The 19,755-nt window shown below is 39.5% G+C and overlaps 1 protein-coding gene across 3 annotated transcripts in view; it reads right to left on the bottom strand.

Moving 5' to 3' along the window:
* Positions 1 to 19,755, bottom strand: part of RAB3GAP1 (RAB3 GTPase activating protein catalytic subunit 1) — a 49,376-nt gene that overhangs the window by 19,097 nt on the left and 10,524 nt on the right. For all 3 annotated transcript variants that reach the window (XR_014713511.1, XM_084642739.1, XM_084642740.1), the window contains exons 5-12: positions 14,660 to 14,738; positions 12,560 to 12,679; positions 10,766 to 10,931; positions 9,092 to 9,191; positions 4,938 to 5,019; positions 2,858 to 2,926; positions 1,824 to 1,897; positions 920 to 1,012 (exon numbers count right to left, since the gene is read on the bottom strand). Coding sequence is in view for 2 of the 3 variants with exons in the window: in XM_084642739.1 (XP_084498865.1) it covers positions 920 to 1,012; positions 1,824 to 1,897; positions 2,858 to 2,926; positions 4,938 to 5,019; positions 9,092 to 9,191; positions 10,766 to 10,931; positions 12,560 to 12,679; positions 14,660 to 14,738 (783 nt within the window). In the remaining variant the exon portion in view is untranslated. The remainder of the gene's footprint in view (positions 1 to 919; positions 1,013 to 1,823; positions 1,898 to 2,857; positions 2,927 to 4,937; positions 5,020 to 9,091; positions 9,192 to 10,765; positions 10,932 to 12,559; positions 12,680 to 14,659; positions 14,739 to 19,755) is intronic.

The following is a 19,755-nucleotide window of genomic DNA, read 5'->3' as shown; positions in this document are numbered from 1 at the left end:
AGCTCCGGGTGGGCAAACTACGGCTCACAGGCCACATCCGGCCTGCCAGCCAATTTAATCTGGCCCTCAAGGTCCCGCTGGGGAGTAGGGTCTGGGGCTTGCCCCACTCCCGTGCTGCAGCTGGGGAGCAGGTTTGGGGCTGCTCCACGCATACATGCCATGGCTCCCAGAAGCAGTGGCATGTCTATGCGTAGAGGCAGCCAGGGGGCTCCATGCACTGACCCCGCCCCCATTGCCGCCCCCGCAGTTCCCACTAGCCAGGAACTGTGGCCAATGGGAGCTGCAGGGTGGAGCCTGCAGACAGGGCAGTGCGCAGAGCCTGGAGTGGCCATGCCTCCACATAGGAGTGGGAGGGGCACATGCCGCTGCTTCCAGGAGCTGCTTGAGGTAAGCACCGCCTGGAGCCTGCATCCCTCACCCTCTCCTGTGCCCCAGCCTCCTATCCCAGCCTGGAGCATCCTCCTGCACCCCAAACACCTCATCCCCAGCCCCACGCCAGAGCCTGCAGCCTCAGCCAGAGCCCTCACCCCCTCCTACACCCCAACCCCAATTTTGTGAGCATTCATGGCCCGCCATACAATTTCCATACCCAGATGTGTCCCTCGGGCCAAAAAGTTTGCCCACCCCACCCTAGCTTAATAAACCCAGTGTTTGCTAACTCATGTTCTACTAAACCTAGGCTTACACTACAGTGTAGACTTATTCTAAGAGACAAGCTAGGTCTGGAGTATGGAAAGAAGTGTTAGCATTTGCTTGTGATATTCCCTGCCAAGAGAAGCTAAAAGTTTCCCCTAGTGCTATAAAATAATATATCTAGCTGATGTCATGAACACACAAGATAGTAGAAGATAGGAAAGTGATCCAATTAAAAAAGCAATACTTACAAATTATGACACTGAATAATTAAGAAGATTTCTACCTTTTCCATCTTCTTCAAATGTAGATCTTCCAAGAATCTCATCAGTTGATTCCTTCCGACGACAAAGTTTGAAGAATTCAGTAAGAAAGTCACCTACAAAGACAATAATTTTCTGAATATTTAGTCAGTGAAGATCCTCTAACAATAAATTAACCATAGCATAAGTCCTTTCCTACCATAGCAGGAGTCCTTGGAGGAAAGAGAAAGAAGTGGTAATTATTTCAACTTTTAATTTGAGAAACGTACCTCCTATCATCTCTAGGTCATGTTTTACACATATGTGGATCAAAACTACAAATTAAAGCTTAACAAGAGTTAATCAAGGCCAACTAGAAAGCTAACAACAACCATTTCAAGAAGAAATCCAATACCCAGTTAATCCACCTCCTCAAACTTTGTAGCATGCAAGTTCAATAAACTCTGGAGCTGTTGGCCCAACAGGGAAAATGAGTTCCAGAGTTAAGAGCCCCATATTGAGAACATCATGCCTCCATGATTTACAAATCATGGGGCTGTCACCTAGTGAGCCTCACCTGATCTCATATTTAGGGATGGACATATTTAGGAAGAAGCCATCTCTTAGGTACAGAGTCTAAGCAATATAGTGCTTTACAGAACAAAATCAGCACATGAATATTAGCCAGAAACTAGTCAAGTCTGGGGAGCACAGGTCTAACAAAACTGCACATCAGAAACTCCCCCACCCAAGAATTAAGGGCTTGAAAGACAACCTAATTTGAAGTCCATTCAGACCTAAGAGAAATCAGGAGAGGTTGTGCTCATAATTAAGGAAAATTATAAAGAAGATGCAGTATCACAGGGGATTAGGAGACTGGTCATCTAGTCAGCCCTAAACTTCCTCTTCTTGATGTCTAGAATGGAAAAGAAGTTAAAGATGTCTTACCTAATAAACACTGCGGATTATCTGCTTTTCTGACTCTCACAGACCACTGTGGTGCTTGAATCGGATCCAAGTCACTAAAAAAAAAGTGCTTCATTTTGTCCACACCAGTATTAGGGGGCAATTACTTGCACACAAGTAATCAAATGTTCTTAGGAATTGCAAGGTAAGATCTAAGTATATAAACAAAGAAGTCAGCCAGGCTAGGTTATGAAACTCATAATATAGGTTCCATTTTGCACATCATAATTGTTGCTATGGGGAAAAACAAGACATCAAATAGAACATGAGTTAAGTGAGAAAAATTAACAACAGATGGAAGTCTGAAAAACAAGGATCCTGTTTTCATGCATGCGTCTAAAAATGTCAGGGAAGAGAAATACAAAAAATAAGTACTATTTAAAGCTAAACAAAATATATTTTGGTGTTTAACATTTGTCTTTAAAGAACATTTAATTGTCTATGTATATTTTCCTCTTCAAGTTTCCAAAACTTAGAACCAAACACCACAAATGTGTTAATACAATTACTTAAAGAGTTAGTATTCTTTTCTAAAAGAGGTCAGTACTCATTGCTGACCATGCTTGCTAGATGGAGCAGAAAGCGGAGATGACATCCCATTCTTCAGCGAAGACAGCTATAAGCTTAAGTAACTCCTTTTGCTTACCAGGTTCATTATGAGGCATCTTTCTTCATCTCAAGGCTAGACCAGCAACCCACTTAAATAAATTAATATAAGAGATCCAAATGGAAACTAGAAAGAGAATTAATGCACAGATAGGAGCTCATGTACTATGTATACAGAGATCAGTATGTAATGGCCCTTTCCCAGTGCACACACAGGGAAAAACTGTTAAGAAAATGATTGGTTCTGAAATACAAACATCTTAACAGCCGAGTTATACATTCATCAAGGCATTAAAAATAAAAATGTTAGACCTTTAAACTCTAAGTGACACTAGAAAGATACAAGCTGTTAATGGATGAAAAAAACTAAATGTTTATTAATTCATATATTTACAAATACACATACTTACGAATAAACATCATTGTCCACAATGATACCTTCTGTTAGATGAGGCCATGTAGTTGCTAAATGGAGCTCACTGAAACGGCAAAAACTTGGTATAAATGATGCTAGACTGATTTCTAAAAAGCTCAGGAAGAGATTTTCAAAAATCATAAATGACCATTAATCTTCCTAGCTCCCTCTGAAATTCAATGGAAGTTAGAGAGCTAACTGCCATTTATGCTTTTCAAAATCTCCCCCTTTGTGGCCTAGAACACTAAACCACTGAATAAGATCCATAAGATCTTATATATAGACATAAGATCCATGACATTACTATTATGTTATATATACTGTATTCTGATGTCAGGATTTTATTACTGCATTTTTGTTAAAAGTTGTATTGACTTAATTTTTTATTTTTTAACTTTGGGGGGCACATGAGGGATATCAGAGAATCACAGAATATCAGGGTTGGAAAGGACCTCAGGAGGTCATCTAGTCCAACCCCCTGCTCAAAGCAGGGCCAATCCCCAACTAAATCATCCCAGCCAGGGCTTTGTCAAGCCTGACCTTAAAAATATCTAAGGAAGGAGATTCCACCACCTCCCTAGGTAACGCATTCCAGTGTTTCACCCTCCTAGTGAAAAAGTTTTTCCTAATATCCAACCTAAACCTCCCCCACTGCAACTTGAGACCATTACTCCTTGTTCTGACATCAGCTACCACTGAGAACATGATGATGTGAAATTGATAATTAGTTGATTTCTCAAAGGAGCAAAAAAAACTTAAAAATATTTTAACTCAGACAAGTTGATGTTTCCACTGACTATACCTTTTTAATTTCTATTCTATTGATTTATGTACTGCGCCCATCATCCAGTATCTGCATGCCTTCTAGTAGTGCACTAAACAATGTGACTAACATCCATCATATAGGGTTCTTTCCCCAATTCCTCTCCCTACCAGGGGGGAGGGGCGGAGAATGTTATTCATTTTGTTTTTTATTTTTTTGTATGTATGTTAAGTGTCCAACTTCACAGGGAGGGGCAATGGGGAACAGGTTGAGAATGGGTGCATATGTTGGTGGAGGAAATTAGGAGAACAGTGGATGGACAAACAACAAAAGGAGGGGAAAACCTACAACATGCCCTAAGAAGGGCTGCAGTTAAGGAAGAGATATGGAGATCCCCCAGGAGAACTCAAATTAGCACCACAGAACTCTCAGTCAACAGGCTCATAATCCAAACTCTGGCACAGGAAAACAAGCATAATTTCAACTAGTCTCTGGCAAGGTGGGGCACTCATGATCCAGGGCCACTATGCATAAAGGTTTGGCAGTACTATTAGAACTAATCCTGGTTATTACAGGATACACGACTACCCTAATAGACTGCACAGTTGCTACACCCTTTGATGATTTGCAAATTGCTTTGGCATACCTAGAACACTGAACATGCTACAAGACAAAATCTGTTTAGACTGGATTAATTTAAAAAAAATAAAAATCTGGATCTAAAAAAAAAAAATCCTACAGGTATTTAACGTAAACCATCTACACCCAGTCATTTATATCACTTGTTTATGGATCAAGGAAACTCATCTTCTACAAATGTCTTTGTTCTTTTGATAACATAAAATCAGTTTACTTTTGAAGATGGTTTTCTTAACTTATTTTTTTTAAAACATTACGAGTTCTAAATCTGACACTTGGCATATGGGCACAGAATCTGTAGCTATGGTACATTTTAGCATTATGGTTTGAGTGATAAATACAAAGTTGAAAAAGTTTATAATCTATTATGTTGCATCAAGTACCCATGTATCAAAAAATATCTGTCACAAAACTTGGAAACTAAAATATAGCTTTTTGCATTATTCTATATATTCTAGTATTGTTTGTAAACTTCATAAAACAGTCTCTCAACTCCTAACTCTTAACTCCTATGCAATACTTAAAACTCTGAGGCCTTCTGTTAGCAGTATATGGCTGTACACAGATACATCATTGGAAAACAAAGAAGTCTTTTTAAAATTAGATTTATAGTTCTGATTTTTTCTCAGAAGCACTTACACTATTTTATAATTTTCTACACTCTTAATCTCACCTAACAGGATCTTCACAGGCACCAAGTGGTAATTTCCCAAATTCCAGGCCTCCAACTTCTCCTCCAATTAGTGCATCTATATCTGAAGACAGAACAACACATTTTCCATAATATAAACATGATGATACTTTGCTAGAGCAATAAATAGCACACTGCTTACTAAACACAAAACTTACATGGCACATGATCTTTCTATTGGAACAAGTGGTTAAAATTTAGATATCATAAAATATACACATTACTAACAACAATATACTCCATATGCTAAAAGTTATTTTAAGGCAACTGAAGAGGAAAAGTTACTTTTATTAATTAGTTACATTTTTAAGTGATTTCTTCTTCATTAGAATAACAAATGTGCTTACATGATTTCTCTATTTAAATATAGATGTAAACCAAACTAAAAGATAAACATTACCAGCAAATATTTGTTATTTATCGATGCATTTCTTAGGACATCTTAGGTCACTCATACCATTCCCTTCTACACACACTACAAATGCAAAACATGTCAAATATATGATCCCTACTGAACTAAAAATATCTCCTGAAGTAACCAGGGAGTAGTGTTGGGCATTTGACCAGTCCAAAAATAACTGGTCAACTGACTGGTCAAATATGATCAAGAATGGTCAAATATTTTAAAGCAATAGTAACAATAACCGTAACAAAAATTGCAAAGAAAGAGTAAGACCTCATGGTCACCAACAGGCTTAGCCTTAGATAGATACTTATGCCTAATTATAAAAAACAAATTACTTAACTGAAGTATTTTAACTCAGAAATGTGAAACAATGAAATTAACTTCTAAAAAAAATAGAAGAATGGCACCATGATTTAATCAAAAAGGTAGACCACCAACATCTTGGCATTCTTGCTTGAATATTTGACAATGTTTGACCACGGTCAAACAGGCAATTGTGACCCTAAGACCATCCCTATGCCAGAAGGCAAGGGGCTCCCTGGAATCTAGCAGAGAGTTTCAGCTGGCCTGACCAGCTCAGTGTACGCCAACTCACTATTGTTATAATCTGTATCTAAAAGGTGTCATGTAATATGTCATTGGAAAACTAAACTCACTGACCGTTAATATTCTTGCATGATGTATCTATGGCCAACTATAAAGGAATATACAGTTGTGCTGGAATTATGACTAAAATGTATTTAAACTAGGCATGTCAGGGTGAGTTGATAAAGATTTTTTCCAGAGAAAGGAATGCAGTTCAGCCTGCTTGAATGTGTCTCCCAAGTAAACTGAGTAAGGTTTAACCAAAGACAGTGACAAGCATATTTGCATGCCAGTCAATAAAGCCTTCAGGAGAGCATGTGGGGAAAAAGTGATCATTTAATCTCAATGGTGGGTGGAGACTGGACTCCCAGGAAGCCTTACTGCCTCTTGAAGCTGAAGTAGCAAGGAGGCGTGGCCTCCCTCAGAGAGTGACAGGGAGAGACCACAACATGCCCCCTGGTGGGCTGAACCACCTGTGCCCCACTGGAAGCAGCAAGGCAGAACAGGAAGGGGAAATACAAAAGGTGGGCCCTGCAACTCAATTGGGCTGGAGCCACCACAGGAGATGGATGCATCCTACCTGCTGCTGAAGCCCACAGAGGAGCTTCCAGGGCTCCCAGGACTGCTGGCCGACCAAGACACTGAGGAGTTGTCAGAGCTGCTGCCTGAAGACTGGCTGGATCTCCTTAACTACCGACCAACTGAGGAGCTGCTGGGGCTGCCACCTGTGGACTGGCCAAAGCTCCCCAAGACAACAGATGCAAGTACACCCAAGGGGGAAGAGTAGGAAGCACCCCTGGGAAACCAGGCAACAGTCTGATTGACCGCTAGCCTGATACAAGGTCAACATGTTGCAGGCGAATCCCTGCTCACCCAGTGGTGGACCACTCCACCACTGTTAGGGCCCTGGGTTGTGATGCAGCGGATTTGGGCAGGCTCTGGGGGTGGCAGTACTCCTGCTCCTTAGGCCAGAAACCTTTGCTCCCCAGGCACCCTGACCTGAGCCTCTAGACTACTGGTGCTAACTCTTACCTGGGGCTTCTAAACTGCTTAGCCACTCTGCCCTGATTGCAGGTCAGTCTCTACTCATTACTTTGCTGCCCCACCCTGACTGGGCCTGAGGCTCATAGACTGCTCAATTGCTCTGCCCTGATTGCAGACCAGAGCCTACTAATTGTCTGCTGCCCCGCCCTGAGGGCCTGGGACTCAGACTGCCTTACTGTTCTGCCTGACCAGAGGACCAGAGCACTAGGTGTAGCTAATTTCCCACTTTGAGCTCAACTTTACAGGTACGCAACAGCAAGGAGATGTGGCATCCCTTAGACTGCCAGGGAGGAACAGCCTATACTGGTCAATGAACTTGAAGAGATGTACTTTTCAAAGGTAGCCTGAACTATAAAGAGAGGGGCAGAGAACCCCCAAGTGATCCTTCACCTAAGGAAATAAGGAAAACCAGCACCTTGGACTCTGTGGGGATTCTGACTAAGAGCTAATCAGCTATTGCTGAAAGATTGTTTAAGATACTTTCCTCACCAAAGACTGCAGCTTGTTAAGTTAGGTCTTAGCCATTAGCATATTTTTACTTTTGTGTAACCCCTTCTATTTTTAATCCTTTGTACTTGAACTCACTTAAAACCTACTCTTCTTAATTAAACAAACTAGTTTTATTTTTTATCTAAACCAACCCAGTGCTTTGATTGAATCGAAATGATTAACTCCAATCAAGATAACAAGATGCTATTTCTGTCTCTTTAAAGGATCAGCACACTTAATATCTTCTGTGAATGTACAGTAAGAGGGGTTGTGCACTGCAGAAAGATCTCAGAGGAACTTGAGGGCTGGAGTTTACCGACTGCTACCTGCTAGGCAAGGTTTGGGCTGGGAGGACCTACATTGCAATTAAAAACCCATGGCTGGCCTGTGTCAGCTGACTCAGGCTAAGGGGCTGTTTAATTGTGGTGTAGACATTGGGCATGGGCTGGAGCCCAGGCTCCAAGACCCCATGAGAGGTCTACACCACAATTAAACAGCCCCTTAGCCTGAGGCCAAGTCAACTGACATCAGCCAGCTGCAGGTTTTTAATTGCAGCATAGACATACCAGAAGAATCCTAAGAAACCACGTCTCCAAGAATCTCAATCTAGTGCTCCATCCACTGGGCAACATGGCTTCCCCAATATGTAAAAACATCTAACGTTACATTAGAGATAATAATTAAAAACCATTATGTTAAGGGATGTAAATAGTCATGGGCATAAATCAACAGCTAACTGATGGGGTTGAGAAATAAGCATCTTTACATGTTTTGCTCTCCCATCTCCTAATAATTTAAAAATGATAGCTATCATAGTACCATTTTTGTGTTTATATTTTAATTAACTTAGACACATCATCTTAAAGTCACAATTTCTGTCTTAAACTTTTACCTACTGTTTCTGTAACACTTGGGATTACCAAAACAAGAAAGTCCAAGAAAAATACTTTTCTTCATTTATTCAGTTTACTTTTATTCAGTTTACTGTGCATTTGAGATGACTGAAGCTAGAAAGTTTCATCGCTCTCCTACATATTAGAGCTAGGTTTGCTATTCAAAATGCTTATAAAATGAAAATCTTTATTTAGGGAAGCTTATTCCAAAACAACCCAATAATTTAACCTTGGAATCCAAAAACTGCAAAAATAAATAAATTCATCTTTTCAGAAAATTTTAAAATTTTTAAATTTAATAAAATTTTATCCTACCAATAATGTCTGATTGGGCAACTCTGTTTTCCTCTGATTATTTTACATGTATATGTGTGGATATATTTGTGGGCTTATTTTGTCAGCAGTCTGCAGTGCAAGGAAAAGTGTGTAAAGGGAAAAGTGAAGCAAAGTGGTTTTCCAGCCAAAAGAGCAAAAGACTACACTGATCAGATTTAAACATGGTCATAAAATTGTTCTTAAACCCACAGATATTCATATGCTTCTCTTAGTAAACAGCTACTACAGTTTTACAAAATTCTGCTAATTCACATACAAGTATTAATTCCTTTAGCAACATAATGTAAAGAAAATGTTATATATATATATATATATATATATATTTGTTTTCCATACATTAATTTAAAATTGCCCTTAAGACACTATACACATGAATCTCCTACCTGGTGGTTGTTGGGGCCAGAAATACTGTTGCCAGTCTTGAAGAACATATGTTAGTCGAATAGCTATGCTTACTGGAGGCAGTGGAGTTAAAGGCCATCCCTAAAAAAATAAATGTAAAGGAACACTACAAATGAATTAAAGTAAATCAGCTAGAGTTACAATAATATTCTTCACTTATTTGAAACTAAAATACTGAGTTTAAAAAAAGAGTGAAGAATGGGTTTTCAACATTATGTGAGATTGTTGTTTCAGCACAATCTCTTCGAAAGTTTCAACCCCAAGCAGGCTATTTATCAGTCCACTTCAGGCACTTGGCTTTAAAAAAAAAAAAAAAAACTGGCCTAATTTTAACATTTTCCCTGTAATATATAAAAATATATTGTACAGTATAAAAATAGGCCAGATAGTATAAATTTGCAAATAAAAATTGATCAAATTAGGTTACTTTTAAAACATTGGCCAGAACATGTTTCTTGTACTCAGGTCAGCAATCCTACTGACCTCAATGAGACTCTCTGCCTGAATAATGACAGGTTTCAGAGTAGCAGTCGTGTTAGTCTGTATCCGCAAAAAGAAAAGGAATACTTGTGGCACATTAGAGACGAACAAATTTATTTGACCATAAGCTTTAGTGAGCTACAGCTTATGGTCAAATAAATTTGTTCGTCTAAAAGTGCCACAAGTACTCTTTTTACTGCCTGAACAATGTCAAAAGAATATGGTTCTATGACAGCTACACTGACATCAATGATGTGGGTGCACAAATAAGTAGAAAATTATTTCAAATCCACATAAGAATGGGGACTAAACTAGAAGGAGGCTGGTAATAGGATACATTACTCTTAATCTTTTGGCACTAGATCAAATCCAACACACAGATAATGATGAAAATCATTACTGTCTGACTGGTGCTTGATGGCCCATGTGAAATGAACTGGTCTCAGTCCAGTTCCTTGTGAACTGGTGTATCCAAGTGCAAAGAAAGTCTGAAAAGTTTATTAAAGTGTTAAAAGAAGAATAGATATGTCCTCATTCCTACCATAGTCAAAAAGATCTAAGTGATTTCTATCAAGCTTTCAAAGAAAATTTCTAATAGAAACTCACTCATTGTCTCACTATGAGGAGAGCTGGGGGAAAGAAAGGCACTAAAAAAACCCCATCAAGATGTCTCTCTACCTTACTACAGTAATGATGTGACCTTATTCTTGTCATGGTGCTCTTCATCTCTCCTCCTCCCTCCCCCCCCCCGACCTCCCACGCTCTCCCTCACTAATGGAATGTCAAATTTAGAGTAATTTCTTGAAGGCAAGGACCACATATTTGTGAAGTGCTCAGTAAATTTTGAGCGCTCTAAGAAGAAAAAAAAATTTGTGTCACTCACAAGGCCTCAGAATTGGCATAGTATTAGAAAGTAAAGAACTAATGAAAAAATTATTCAAAACAGTACTCACACATTAGCAATTTAGTAGGACTGTTCTTTATTTTTAAAAGAACAATAGAGCTTTTAATTAAACTAAAAGGAAAACAGGCAGACAATGTTAATTAAAGCATAGGCCCTTTTTCTTCCCCTTTAATGATTACATTACCTTAAGTTTTTTTTAAAATAGCTGATTTTAAAAGAGCCTACATTTCACTTGGTTAAACGGCATGATTTCTAGTACAAACATACTCACTATCTTGGATTTGAAGATGTCCAGTAACCCTGATAAATGAGTATATTGATTTGGCACTTTACGAAGATGAACCATTTCGAAGTCAGTTCGAACTCCAGGGCCCTGACATTCTCCAACATACATTCTTCGCCATTTATGATGTATTTGCACAAACAATGGTACCTGACTGCAAAATATTGAAGCAGTAGATTAAAAAATGTTCACTGTTCTAACATCCTCAGAACTATGTAATAGTATGTATTTCAAAGCAATTTCAGACAATTCTACAGAGATCTAAAGAAAACCACCACCATGTACTGGTACTTGGGTTTAAATTAAAAATGGTCAAGTTAAAAAATAGGTCATAAAATACAACTTTCATTAACATAGTTAAGTGGAATGTACGTCAAACTGTAGTAAAGTCATCAAATCTGCAATGTCATAAGTAACATTTTACTAAGCACTTTAGAGTCTTAAATTCTGATTTGGGGATTTAATAAAGGGTAAGAATATTTCCAGGAGCTTTAGAAGATTTATGCCATCAGATTTGTGAACAAACTAATTTATAATTTTATAAACTAAATTTTTATTAAATTTATATTAAATACTGAGAAAATTCAGCTTCATTATTTACTTGGATAATAAAGTGGAGAGTATACTTATACAATCTGAAAATGACACAAAGCTGAGATTGGTTGCAAGTAATTTGCAGGACAGGATTAGAATTCAAAATGACCTTGACACATTGGAGAACTGGTCTGACATCAACAAGATTAAATAAAGTACTATGCTTAGGAAGGAAAAATCAAATACAAAAAGGGGAATAACTGCCTAGGCAGTAGTACTACTGAAGAAGATCTGGGAATTATAGTGAATCATAAACAAAGAGCAAACAATATGATGTAGTTACAAAAAGGCTAACATCAATCTAGGCTGTATTAACAGGAGTGCCCTATCAAAGACATAGGACATAACTGTCCCACTGTACTCGGCACTGGTGAGGCCACAGTTGAAAGTGTGTCCAGTTTTGGGTGTCACACATTAAGATGTGGATAAACTGGAGAGAATTTGGAGGATAGCCAGAAAAATAAGAGGTTTAGAAAACCTGACCTATGAGGAAAGGTTATAAAAATAAAAAAAAATTGGTATATTTAGTCATGAGAAAAAGGCAACAGGAGGACGACCTGACAAGAGTCTTCACATATGTTAAAAGGCTGTTAAAAAGAGGACAGTGATCAATTGTTGTCTCTGTGCACTGAACAAAGGACAAGGGCTTAATCTATAGCAAGGGAGATTTAGATTAGATATTAGGAAAAAGCCTTATAAGGATAGCTACGTACTAGAATTGATTACCCAGGGAGGTTCTGGAATCCCTATCATTGGAAGTTTTTAAGAACAGGTTGGACAAACGCTTGTCAGGAATGGTGTAGGTATACCTGGTCCTGCCTCAGCACACACAGCTGGACTAGATGACCTTTCAAGGTCCCTCCCAGCCCTATATTTCTATGAAAATCATGACTTGCAGACCAATTAATTACTCTTATGTTTTTTATATTAAACAAGAAAGCCTACGGAACAGAAGTCATACATATGGTTCAGTGCATTAAAATCTTAGTTATCTTTGAAAGAATCCTGTGCTATTAAGGTTAGGCCAAGTTTCCACTGAGACACAACTTTTTGTTTCTTTCTGTGGCAATATCAGACTGTCTACAGTATATGTTATTACTATCAATTCAATTTTCCTTACTATAAAGCATCTTCCAAATTATAATGAAAGTAGTATCTGGATACGTAATCATTTAGCACTTCACTTACCAACCAGTGTTCCCCAATGCAATCGAAATTGAACTCAGAAGAAGGTTACATTTGGATTCACTAAGAACTGCATCATTATTTGCTGCTGGAGCAATAACCACAAATTCCCGTAAGCCATACCTAAAAAAGGTAACCTTTGTAGTAAGTTACATGTGACAAATAATTGCGTATTCTCGAGGCAGTCCTAGGTAGACTAGAGTACAGCTGTCACCAATTTACTTGACAAGTGCACATTGTGGTAATAATTCAGTGGCAATTAATTAGCACGGATTTAAATATTTAAGAGGCCTGAAAAAAAGCCAAACTATTAAAGTGCATTTTGGATTTTCAGTTCATTTTTCAAATATTTTAAAAGTTACACATTTAAAAACTTCTTTTTATATAACCATTTTTACACTTAGTGTACCACAGCACATTATATGTCATTACTTACATTCTAAATCAGTGGTTCTCAACCTGCAGCCCAATCAGCACAGAGCTACAGCTCATGTGACATCCTCAGGGCCATACAGGTAGTATTGGATGCGGCCCACAATGGTAAATAGGTTGAGAACCACTGCTCTAAATAAAAGATAATTAGACAACTGATAAGTACCCTGCAACATGTGCAGTGATGTACTCCACCCTGAAATTCAGCCAGCAAAAACAAAAAAAAAAAGAAGACAGCATATATTATTCACTCTGGCAGAGATCGCTATGCTTTTCATTTATTCCTAGTGTCACATATAAAAGCTTGCATAAGGCTATATTACTTTCTTGTGAAGGCAAATAAACACAACATTTATGCAAAGAGCAATTTATTTGACAATAACTTTGTTTTCCACTTCTATTCTTTAAGTGATCGGGAATTAAATAAAGCCATTCTCCTTCTACCCACGTCTGCAGCCAAGACATAATCCTGAGTTTGTAACATCATACTCTGGCCACAAAGAGACTTGTGATAGCACTAGTTCTACTTCACTGCAGAACAGAGTGAAGAAACCAAAAGGAACACAGTGTCTATTTAACTGTAGTACAAACAAAACAAAAAATTATGAATGACAAAAATACATCTTAAAGTTTTATTTTATGTCTTGCTCTGATATGAAAGAAACTAATACTTGGAAGACTTCAGTCTGAAATGTATTTAACCATCTTGAATTTTAGTACACATTCCACTAAGTGTCATTTGAAGATTTTAAACACTGAAAGCGTTTCGCTTTCGTTTTAATTTAAATCATTAGCTAATTTTAAATTAGCTAAATGTTCCAAACACTGAGTGATGCTTATTTTTGTAAGGCTCAAATCTTGACACAATGAACGCTGAATGAATACCCAATCTGATCACTGAAAATCAAATTATTATTAGGGCCCTACCAAATTCACGGTCACGAAAAACACACCACAGACCATGAAATCTGGTCTTGTGTGTGCTTTTTTTTACCCTGATACTATACAGATTTCACAAAGGAGACCAGCATTTCTCAAATTGAGGGGCCTGACCCAAAAGGGAGTTTTGCGGGGGGGGGGGGGGGGTCACATAGTTATGATGGCGGGGGGGGGGGGGGGGAGGGAGTTATGGTCACAGTATTGCCACCCTTACTTCTGCACTGCTTTCAGATCTGCAGCGGTTTAGCCAGAAGCTCAGAAGTCAGCGTCCTGTTAGCAGCAGCACAGAAGTAAGGGTGGCAATACCATACCATGACATCCTTACCTCTGCGCCACTGCTGGCAGCATCTCTACCTTCAGAGCTGGGCCCCCAGTCAGCCGCCGCTGCCGCCGCTCTCCAGCTGCCCAGCTCTGAAGGCAGTGCCACCAGCAGCACAAAGGTAAGGGTAGCAGTACCACAACCCTCCATACAATAACCTTGCAATCCCCCCACCACACACACACACGCGCACACACACACCCCTACCTCCTTTATGGGTCAGGACACCTAAAATTACAATACCATGAAATTTCAGGTTTAATAGCTGAAATCATGAAATTTACTATTTTAAAAATCTTATGACCATGAAATTGACCAAAATGGACCATGAATTTGGTAGGGCCTTAATTATGATATATGTTTAAATGTTACTTGTAATATAGAAGAAAACAGACTAAAGAATGCATACATACCATCTCACAAGACAATGGGCTCTAGGAGGAAAATCATTGTTCATGCACAACAAGTCTTGCATAGATAACGGAAGGGCATCTGTGAAACAATTTGATAAAGTTAAGTGTCGGTATATTTTTACTATGTCAAGCGGAAATCTGTTGTGTGTGTGAAAGTAAAGAGAATTTTCTCTAACTGAATTTATTCTTTAAAGAAGTCTTTGAGGTTCATTATATTAGAACAGAATCTTTGGAACAGAAAACTTTTCTCCAGTAAAATCAATTTTACCTCTATGTTTTTTCACACTACAATTTAGTTCCTAGCATAGTAATAAAAACTTCATATCCCTATTAAGGACCTAGAGCTTGCCTTCCTGTTTTTACTGCTTTCATATTTTTCCTCCCTCTTTGAGGCCCTATACTGTAACCAACATATTTCTGGGATCCATCATTCACAGCCACAGGACCTCCTGCAGGTAGCTGTCCATGCTACATGATACCTTCATGTAAAAAGAGATATGTGCAAAAAGTCTGTCTATTGCCTTTTGGGTGTTTAATACAATTTGTTCCTTTAAAAAAATCAAAGGAAAGACATACAAGAAGGCAGAACAGTGGAACCTTAAGTTTCTTGAAGTAGGCAATACTTTGGGCCCCATTAATCAATGTATTTTAAATAGACCAGCACTAATCACCACAGAATCTAGGTGGTGTTACCCTGAAAATGACCATTAAAAATAATGCTCAATTTAAAAAAAAAAAAAAAAAATTCAGCTCACTGCATTCAACTCTGCACTGTTACTACTCAATGGTATGTGTTCCTTGGAGCTGTGAGGCAGTTGTCCAAAAAGGCCCATGTTTTTGGAGTTTAATGTACCCACCCTACACACACCATATAATCATTTGAAAGCTTATTTTATGTACATTTAGATGAGGTATAATATGCAGCTGTCAAGTGGTGCCATAAGGCCTGTAGGCAAGGTGAAACAATGGTACCCAAAGTGGAAAAAGTATCTTTTTTTGCACAGTTCCAAAAACACTGCAATGTGACTGACAACAGTATTTACTGTTTAAGTTAATTTCAGCACTTTAATGTGGTGTTTATTGGTCAAAGCTACCAAACAACAACGCATTAAAAGATTTGTATTAGATTCGCATAGACAAGTATTTTTTTTCCAAAAATGGTGAAGCTGTTTAGTATATGGCAAATATTAACATTTTGTAATATATTTACATGAAATATTTTCATATCACATTTTTAATTGCTAAAGTATCTCAGAAGTGATAATCGTTTTCTGTATTTTCAATCAAAATTTGCTGACCAGATCAGTCTCACACTGAAGTTTGTGCATCAGCAGATGGCATGCCCATAGTTTGTGCTGTAAAGTGACTAGATATAAATATAGGTGAATTCCTAAAAGTAAGGCTTTTCCATTTGTAAGCTTTTGTACATACAATGTAGCATCTAGTCTTCCTGGTAGAAGATTGCAAGCAATGTTGTTGTAGCTATGCTGGTCCCAGGATACAAGAGAGATAATGTGAGTGAGACAATATCTTTAATTGGACCAATTCCTGTCGGTGAAAGAAATAAGCTTTTGAGATCCACAGAGCTCATCTTCAGGTCTGAGAAAGGTAATCAGTGTCACAGCTAAATAAATGGAACAAATTGTTAAGCATGAGGAGTTAACATAACACATGGTGAACTTCAAAACAAAATGGGCAATTAACATCTCTGCAGTCATGGGACAAAGGAAAATTAATATGTTACAGACTGTTGTAAGGAGTCAACATTCTGCAAAAGGACTTCCAAAAAAAAAAAAAAAAAGAGGAACCATCTCCTGCAGTTCATGTACTCCAGAAGGGACCACCTCAAACAAGAAATCACCACATGCTCCCACCCTGGAAGGGGTGGGGGTGGAACTCAAGAAACCTACTTGGCAATCACACAAGAAATCCAAAACAACAAACACGAAAACAAAGAGTGGAATCAACTCCTCCTCCACAAAATACCACTTCTGGGAGAACCCATGACACTAGGACCCACCACATGGACAGTACATGACTCCCCAGTATCATCAGCTTATCAAAACTACTCTCCAAGGGACTGCACTTCTGCCCCATCACCGAACCCGATACCATACTAACGTATGAACAACTAGAAGAATTATTTTGCTGACTCTGTCTCAGTGAGTTATTTCACAACAAAGACAACACCAACCACAACTACCATGACCCCACCAACAGTTATAAGAAAAAAAATCTGATTGGATACCCACCAACCCAGGAAACCACATACTTGATCATTACACTGATTGCTTTTGAGGGGGTGGGGGTAGAGGGTGGAGGTAGGGGGGGAAATCACCTGTGAAATCCTTAAGCATTGCATCCACCACAATCCCTTCACTGCCAAAAAGGTCAGCTACACAGTTTTGAAATCCAACCACCCAACAGTGATCAAACCAGCAGACAAAGGGTATACCATCAGAATCCTCAACCATGGTAACTAACCAACAACTCTGACACCACCAACTATAAAGATCTCAAAGAAGATCCCACAACCATATTCACAGCCTTCCCTAAACAACTCCAAACCTCATCCCCCACAAACCCACCTAAGGGACCTCCTACATGCTTCCCAAAATACACAAACCCAGGCAGACCCATCATACCTGGCCACAGAACTCTCACCTAAGAAATATCAGGACTCTCAGAAATCGTCCTCACACCATTCACCACACAAAGGGCAAGTTTCCTCCTGGACACAACCAACTTCCACATCATCAACCACCTCTCTCATAACATCCTTACCAACTCCTTATATACCAGGGGTTCTTAAATTCGGGGTCAGGACCCCTCAGGGGGTCGCAAAGCTATTACATGGGAGCCACAAGCTGTCAGCCTCCACCCCAAGCCTCACTTTGCATCCAGCATTTATAATGGTGTTAAATATATTTAAAAGTGTTTTTAATTTATAAGGGGGAGGGAGGTCACACTCAGAGGTTAGCTATGTGAAAGGGGTCACCAGTACAAAAGTTTGAGAACCACTGCTATACATCACCATCCCTCATCACAAAGACATCACCTACCTACCTCATATGTAGCAAACAATGTACAGTCAGATATCCGATCCAAACACATCAAACTCATCCATTTCATCCTCACATATCCATAAAAAATTTACATTTAAACAAACACACGCTTTTCCAAAACATGGGAACAGCCGTGGGTACTAGGATGGCTGTCCTGTATGCCAACCTCTTCATGCGCCACCTTGAGGAAGAATTTCCACAAAAAAAAAGTGACAAAAGAAATCTTTCCAAAACTCTCTCTTCTGACTTTCAAACAACCCCCCTACTTCACCAAGATCATCATCAGAAGCAAGCTCCCCACAGACCAGGACAAACCAACTCAAAATGGCACCATACCTTGCCAAAACAACATATGCAAAACTTGTAGCCATATCTCCACTGCTACAACAATCAGTACCCCCGCAGCATACCTTTCATGATCCATGGGCCCTAACACTACATATTGTGATGGGGCATTTGATGCACCGGATGAGATCACACCCCAACAACTAGGTGGGTGAAACTAGACTATCACTACACTTTCTAATGAGCTCATACAGAAAAACCGTAAGACAAAAAAACCCTATCACCTGTGGATGAACACTTTTCACAAAATGACAACTTCCATATATGAGCTCTCAGACCTCGTCCTCAAAGGAAACCTACACAACATGTTAAAAAGACAAGCATAGGAGCTTAAATTCATAATTCTGCTAGACACCAAAGATCATGCTCAGAGACATTGCTTTTATGTCTTGTTACAACCTGTAACCCACTTGTCTACACTACAAAGTTTTGTCGGAAAAGTTATGCCGCTTTAATTAAAACCGCTGTTGCATCTCCACACTAGATCCTTGTGTTGGGAGTGTGCATCCACACTAACAAGTCTTGTATCGACACAGAGAGCAGTGCACTGTGCATAGCTATCCCACTGTGCAACTGGCTGCAGGGTGCTTTGGTAAGGGTTTGCAATGTCTCATGGGGCAGGTAAGGTGTCACATGATGCAGGTTTGTCAATCCCATCATTCCAGGGGCATCCTAGTAGATTGTCAGATGCTCTTTCAACTGAAGGGGGTGGGGGGGTAGGGGAGACAGCAGGCTGACCGACCTATCCTGAAGCAGGGGGAGACCCTCCCCACCACTTCAGCCCCCATCTCTGCTCAGCAGTCTCTCCCAAAGCAGCCCACTCTGCCTGCAGTTCTGTGATTCCCTCCCAGTTCTCCCACAACCGCCTCAGCTGCTGGGAGCAGCACCCTGCCCAGTTCTGTGAGCTCTCTGTTCTGAGGAATGTCAAAGCAGCACAGCAGTCATACACCCAAAAGCAACCCCCACCAGCAGCAGCAGTCTGCCCGCAGCAGCACCACTGTGTTCCTAGTGCAGAGCCGAACAGGAGCATTCCATGTTAATTATTTGCTCTTTGTTCCCCAAAGGGAGAAACACGCTCAGCTGTCAGCTTCCCAGAGCTTTGAAAGGGGAGGGGCGTATGCCTGCAGGGCAGCAGAAATCAAAACAGTGAGTAGAGTAGTCACCACAGGTATTGTGGGATACAGGTGGAAGCCAGCTTTGTCGACAAAACAAACAGCAGTGTCTACACTGATGCTCTAACACTTGAATTTTGCAGCAAAAAGCTTTATGCTTCTTTTTGAAGTGGTTTTGTTTTGTTGACGAAACAGCAGAGTTTTGCCACCAAAAGTAGCTTTGTAGTATGTACACCTCCCGTTTTGTCAGCAGAAGGCAGCTTTTGCCGACAAAACGTTGTAGTGTAGAAAAGGCCTTATTCTTCTTTGTCCTATGACTGCAGAGGTGTTAATTGCCCACTTCATTTTGAATGGTTTCTTGCAACATGTGTTAACTCCTTATGCTAAACAATCTGTTGTATTTAGCTGTGACACTCTGTTTACCTTTCTCAGACCAGAAGACGGGCTCTGTGGAGCTCAAAATCTTGTCACTTTTACCAACAGAAGTTGGTCAAGAAATAACTTCATCCACTTTGCCTCTCTGGTAGAATGTTTTCATGTATAGTTGTCTATGCACGCAGTACCAGCATCTGAA

The sequence above is a fragment of the Lepidochelys olivacea genome (assembly GCF_965140295.1).
Source record: "Lepidochelys olivacea isolate rLepOli2 genome assembly, chromosome: 11".
Taxonomy (NCBI): domain Eukaryota; kingdom Metazoa; phylum Chordata; order Testudines; family Cheloniidae; genus Lepidochelys; species Lepidochelys olivacea.
The sequence above is the reverse complement of the archived record's forward strand: the minus strand, read 5'-3'. Positions and strand labels throughout refer to the sequence as shown.